The sequence below is a fragment of the Pangasianodon hypophthalmus genome, chromosome 13 (genome assembly GCF_027358585.1).
Source record: "Pangasianodon hypophthalmus isolate fPanHyp1 chromosome 13, fPanHyp1.pri, whole genome shotgun sequence".
In the NCBI taxonomy this organism is placed as follows: domain Eukaryota; kingdom Metazoa; phylum Chordata; class Actinopteri; order Siluriformes; family Pangasiidae; genus Pangasianodon; species Pangasianodon hypophthalmus.
Window position 1 is genome coordinate 86,582 of NC_069722.1, and position 5,919 is coordinate 92,500.

The 5,919-nt window shown below is 46.6% G+C and overlaps 1 protein-coding gene across 1 annotated transcript in view; it reads right to left on the minus strand.

Annotated features, from left to right (window-relative positions):
- Window positions 1-647: 647 nt before the first annotated feature.
- The window catches only part of pih1d1 (PIH1 domain containing 1), a 26,662-nt gene continuing 21,390 nt past the window's right edge, over window positions 648-5,919 (minus strand). Inside the window, exons 10-11 of the mRNA XM_053239348.1 lie at window positions 878-1,021; window positions 648-725 (exon numbers count right to left, since the gene is read on the minus strand). Coding sequence (XP_053095323.1) covers window positions 690-725; window positions 878-1,021 — 180 coding nt within the window. The 3' untranslated portion in view covers window positions 648-689. The remainder of the gene's footprint in view (window positions 726-877; window positions 1,022-5,919) is intronic.

Consider the following 5,919-nt stretch of genomic DNA (forward strand, 5'->3'; position numbering starts at 1 on the left):
ACTAGTCGGGCAGTGAGACAGGGTCGTGTGCACTGCGCAGGTGAAAATGCATTCCTGTTCCAGATTGTTCCAGCAGGGCAGCAGGATCAGGAATTCCAGTTAGACATTCCGAACACACTCAGTACTGTTTGACTTTATAGTATGCAGCTGTGGATGAATAAATCCACAAATTAATAATATAATCACACTATTCAAAGTCTCCCAGATGAGGATTGGTTCCGTTTTGAGTCTGGTTCCTCTCAAGGTTCCTTCCACATGTCGTCTCTGGGAGTTTTTCCTCACCACTGTAGACTCCTGCTTGTTCATTAGGGATGTAAATCTACATCTGGATTTCTGTAAAGCTGCTGTGTCTAGTGTTAAATTTTAATTTCTTATGTATTTTCATGATAGTCCAATAGGTGGTCATCTGGAGAGGCTAAAGGCCTACGGTTACTGGAGATGGCCTTAAGCATCAGTATCTCATTATTCCAACATCAGTATCTCATAATTACAGCATTAGTATCTCATTATTTCAGCAGCATTTATTTTCTATACGCTATTCGCCGTGTTATTAGTGAGACAAGGGCTGTGTTCCTCATCCTGTAATGTTTCTAATACACAGAGGATTAAATTAATTGCAAACAGAAACTCACAACACTCTCATCATACAAAATCTAAAGGTTTTATTGGAAATAAATATGACAGTTGTTTTAGGACGAGATCACCGGCATGGTCACTGTGAGGACCTGAAAAAAAAAAACAAACAGAAAAAAATCCCAAAAAATTCACTGACTTCCTTTAGTTCCAGCGAGTGTTTCAGTAACTCACTTTCACTTATTTCCATAAATATGTGTACACAGTGATTAATATCAAACAACCAGTGTTAGGAAAATATTACCTGTGTGTCAGTGTTATACTGAGCTCCGCTGTTCTCCTGATCGATGAGGAAGGGGAGGAAAATGTCCAGGTAGAAGAGAGAGGGACGAGCGTTCAACACCAGTCTGTCCTCTCCTAAATCCAGCACCAAAGACCGAACAGATGACTGAGAGACAGAGAGGAGGAGAGACAGACAGGAGGAGAGACAGAGACAGAGAGGAGGAGAGGCAGAGAGGAGGAGAGATAGAGAGGAGGAGAGACAGAGACAGAGAGGAGGAGAGACAGACAGGAGGAGAGACAGACAGGAGGAGAGACAGAGACAGAGAGGAGGAGAGGCAGAGAGGAGGAGAGATAGAGAGGAGGAGAGATAGAGACAGAGAGGAGGAGAGGCAGAGAGGAGGAGAGATAGAGAGGAGGAGAGATAGAGAGGAGGAGAGACAGACAGGAGGAGAGATAGAGAGGAGGAGAGATAGAGAGGAGGAGAGACAGAGACAGAGAGGAGGAGAGGCAGAGAGGAGGAGAGATAGAGAGGAGGAGAGATAGAGAGGAGGAGAGATAGAGACAGAGAGGAGGAGAGGCAGAGAGGAGGAGAGATAGAGAGGAGGAGAGATAGAGAGGAGGAGAGACAGACAGGAGGAGAGATAGAGAGGAGGAGAGATAGAGAGGAGGAGAGATAGAGAGGAGGAGAGACAGACAGGAGGAGAGATAGAGAGGAGGAGAGATAGAGAGGAGGAGAGACAGACAGGAGGAGAGATAGAGAGGAGGAGAGATAGAAACAGACAGGAGGAGAGACAGAGAGGAAAAGAGGAGAGACAGAGAGGAGAGAGTGACAGAGGAGAGACAGAAACAGAGAGGAGAAAAGATACAGAAGGAGAGACAGAGAGAAGAGACAGAGACAGAGACAGACAGACAGACATGGGAGACAGAGAGGAGAGAGAAAGACAAGAAGAAGACAAGAAGAAAGAGTCAGAGAGGTTGCGTTCAGTGATCAGTGTGAGTGTTCAGTGTGTGAGTGTTCAGTGTGAGAGTGTTCAGTGTGAGAGTGTTCAGTGTGTGAGTGTGTTCAGTGTGAGTGTGTTCAGTGTGTGAGTGTTCAGTGTGTGAGTGTGTTCAGTGTGTGAGTGTGTTCAGTGTGAGTGTGTTCAGTGTGTGAGTGTTCAGTGTGAGTGTTCAGTGTGTGAGTGTTCAGTGTGTGAGTGCGTTCAGTGTGAGTGCGTTCAGTGTGAGTGCTCAGTGTGTGAGTGTTCAGTGTGAGTGTGTTCAGTGTGAGTGTTCAGTGTGAGTGTGTTCAGTGTGAGTGTTCAGTGTGTGAGTGTTCAGTGTGAGTGTGTTCAGTGTGTGAGTGTTCAGTGTGTGAGTGTTCAGTGTGAGTGTGTTCAGTGTGAGTGTGTTCAGTGTGAGTGTTCAGTGCGTGAGTGTTCAGTGCGTGAGTGTTCAGTGCGTGAGTGTTCAGTGCGCGTGTTCAGTGTGTGAGTGTGTTCAGTGTGTGAGTGTGTTCAGTGTGTGAGTGTTCAGTGTGTGAGTGTTCAGTGTGTGAGTGTTCAGTGTGAGTGTGTTCAGTGTGTGAGTGTTCAGTGTGTGCGTGTTCAGTGCGCGTGTTCAGTGTGTGAGTGTGTTCAGTGTGTGAGTGTTCAGTGTGAGTGTGTTCAGTGTGTGAGTGTTCAGTGTGAGTGTTCAGTGTGAGTGTGTTCAGTGTGAGTGTTCAGTGTGAGAGTGTTCAGTGTGTGAGTGTGTTCAGTGTGAGTGTGTTCAGTGTGAGTGTGTGAGTGTTCAGTGTGAGAGTGTTCAGTGTGAGAGTGTTCAGTGTGAGTGTTCAGTGTGTGAGTGTTCAGTGTGTGAGTGTTCAGTGTGAGTGTGTTCAGTGTGTGAGTGTTCAGTGTGAGTGTGTTCAGTGTGTGAGTGTTCAGTGTGAGTGTGTTCAGTGTGTGAGTGTTCAGTGTGTGAGTGTTCAGTGTGAGTGTTCAGTGTGTGAGTGCTCAGTGTGAGTGTGTTCAGTGTGTGAGTGTTCAGTGTGTGAGTGTTCAGTGTGAGTGTGTTCAGTGTGTGAGTGTTCAGTGTGAGTGTTCAGTGTGTGAGTGTTCAGTGTGTGAGTGTTCAGTGTGAGTGTTCAGTGTGAGTGTGTTCAGTGTGAGTGTTCAGTGTGTGAGTGTTCAGTGTGAGTGTTCAGTGTGAGTGTGTTCAGTGTGTGAGTGTTCAGTGTGTGAGTGTGTTCAGTGTGTGAGTGTGTTCAGTGTGTGAGTGTTCAGTGTGTGAGTGTTCAGTGTGAGTGTGTTCAGTGTGTGAGTGTTCAGTGTGAGTGTGTTCAGTGTGAGTGTGTTCAGTGTGAGTGTGTTCAGTGTGTGAGTGTTCAGTGTGAGTGTTCAGTGTGTGAGTGTTCAGTGTGTGAGTGTTCAGTGTGAGTGTGTTCAGTGTGTGAGTGTTCAGTGTGAGTGTGTTCAGTGTGTGAGTGTTCAGTGTGTGAGTGTTCAGTGTGAGTGTGTTCAGTGTGAGTGTTCAGTGTGTGAGTGTTCAGTGTGAGTGTGTTCAGTGTGTGAGTGTGTTCAGTGTGAGTGTGTTCAGTGTGAGAGTGTTCAGTGTGAGTGTGTTCAGTGTGTGAGTGTTCAGTGTGAGTGTGTTCAGTGTATGAGTGTTCAGTGTGAGTGTGTTCAGTGTGTGAGTGTGTTCAGTGTGAGTGTGTTCAGTGTGAGAGTGTTCAGTGTGAGTGTGTTCAGTGTGTGAGTGTTCAGTGTGAGCGTGTTCAGTGTGTGAGTGTTCAGTGTGAGCGTGTTCAGTGTGAGCGTGTTCAGTGTGAGCGTGTTCAGTGTGTGAGTGTTCAGTGTGTGAGTGTTCAGTGTGAGTGTGTTCAGTGTATGAGTGTTCAGTGTGAGTGTGTTCAGTGTGAGTGTGTTCAGTGTGTGAGTGTTCAGTGTGAGTGTTCAGTGTGTGAGTGTTCAGTGTGTGAGTGTTCAGTGTGTGAGTGTTCAGTGTGAGTGTGTTCAGTGTGTGAGTGTTCAGTGTGAGTGTGTTCAGTGTGAGTTTCAGTGTGAGTGTTCAGTGTGTGAGTGTTCAGTGTGTGAGTGTTCAGTGTGTGAGTGTTCAGTGTGAGTGTGTTCAGTGTGTGAGTGTTCAGTGTGAGTGTGTTCAGTGTGAGTGTGTTCAGTGTGTGAGTGTTCAGTGTGAGTGTGTTCAGTGTGTGAGTGTTCAGTGTGAGTGTGTTCAGTGTGAGTGTGTTCAGTGTGTGAGTGTTCAGTGTGTGAGTGTTCAGTGTGAGTGTGTTCAGTGTGAGCGTGTTCAGTGTGTGAGTGTTCAGTGTGTGAGTGTTCAGTGTGAGCGTGTTCAGTGTGAGCGTGTTCAGTGTGAGCGTGTTCAGTGTGTGAGTGTTCAGTGTGTGAGTGTTCAGTGTGAGTGTGTTCAGTGTGTGAGTGTTCAGTGTGAGTGTGTTCAGTGTGAGCGTGTTCAGTGTGTGAGTGTTCAGTGTGAGTGTTCAGTGTGTGAGTGTTCAGTGTGTGAGTGTTCAGTGTGAGCGTGTTCAGTGTGAGCGTGTTCAGTGTGAGTGCTCAGTGTGTGAGTGTTCAGTGTGAGTGTTCAGTGTGAGTGTGTTCAGTGTGTGAGTGTTCAGTGTGAGAGTGTTCAGTGTGAGTGTGTTCAGTGTGTGAGTGTTCAGTGTGAGTGTGTTCAGTGTGAGTGTGTTCAGTGTGTGAGTGTTCAGTGTGTGAGTGTTCAGTGTGAGTGTGTTCAGTGTGTGAGTGTTCAGTGTGTGAGTGTTCAGTGTGTGAGTGTGTCAGTGTGAGTGTGTTCAGTGTGAGTGTGTTCAGTGTGAGTGTTCAGTGTGAGGTGTGTTCAGTGTGAGTGTTCAGTGTGTGAGGTGTTCAGTGTGAGTGTGTTCAGTGTGTGAGTGTTCAGTGTGAGTGTGTTCAGTGTGAGAGTGTTCAGTGTGAGTGTTCAGTGTGAGTGTTCAGTGTGAGTGTGTTCAGTGTGAGGTGTTCAGTGTGAGAGTGTTCAGTGTGTGTGTTCAGTGTGTGAGTGTGTTCAGTGTGTGAGTGTTCAGTGTGTGAGTGTTCAGTGTGAGTGTGTTCAGTGTGAGTGTGTTCAGTGTGAGTGTGTTCAGTGTGTGAGTGTTCAGTGTGTGAGTGTTCAGTGTGAGTGTGTTCAGTGTGAGTGTGTTCAGTGTGTGAGTGTTCAGTGTGAGTGTGTTCAGTGTGAGTGTGTTCAGTGTGTGTGTGTTCAGTGTGTGAGTGTTCAGTGTGAGTGTTCAGTGTGTGAGTGTTCAGTGTGAGTGTGTTCAGTGTGAGTGTTCAGTGTGAGTGTGTTCAGTGTGAGTGTGTTCAGTGTGAGTGTGTTCAGTGTGTGAGTGTTCAGTGTGTGAGTGTTCAGTGTGTGAGTGTTCAGTGTGAGTGTGTTCAGTGTGTGAGTGTTCAGTGTGAGTGTGTTCAGTGTGAGTGTGTTCAGTGTGTGTGTGTTCAGTGTGTGAGTGTTCAGTGTGAGTGTTCAGTGTGTGAGTGTTCAGTGTGAGTGTGTTCAGTGAGTGTGTTCAGTGTGAGTGTGTTCAGTGTGAGTGTGTTCAGTGTGAGTGTGTTCAGTGTGAGTGTGTTCAGTGTGTGAGTGTTCAGTGTGAGTGTGTTCAGTGTGAGAGTGTTCAGTGTGAGTGTGTTCAGTGTGAGTGTTCAGTGTGAGTGTGTTCAGTGTGTGAGTGTTCAGTGTGTGAGTGTTCAGTGTGAGTGTGTTCAGTGTGTGTGTTCAGTGTGTGAGTGTGTTCAGTGTGTGAGTGTGTTCAGTGTGAGTGTTCAGTGTGTGTGTGTTCAGTGTGTGAGTGTGTTCAGTGTGAGTGTTCAGTGTGTGTGTGTTCAGTGTGTGAGTGTGTTCAGTGTGAGTGTGTTCAGTGTGAGTGTGTTCAGTGTGTGAGTGTGTTCAGTGTGAGTGTGTTCAGTGTGAGTGTTCAGTGTGAGTGTGTTCAGTGTGTGAGTGTGTTCAGTGTGAGTGTGTTCAGTGTGTGAGTGTTCAGTGTGTGAGTGTTCAGTGTGTGAGTGTTCAGTGTGAGTGTGTTCAGTGTGTGAGTGTTCAGTGTGTGAGTGTGTTCAGTGTGTG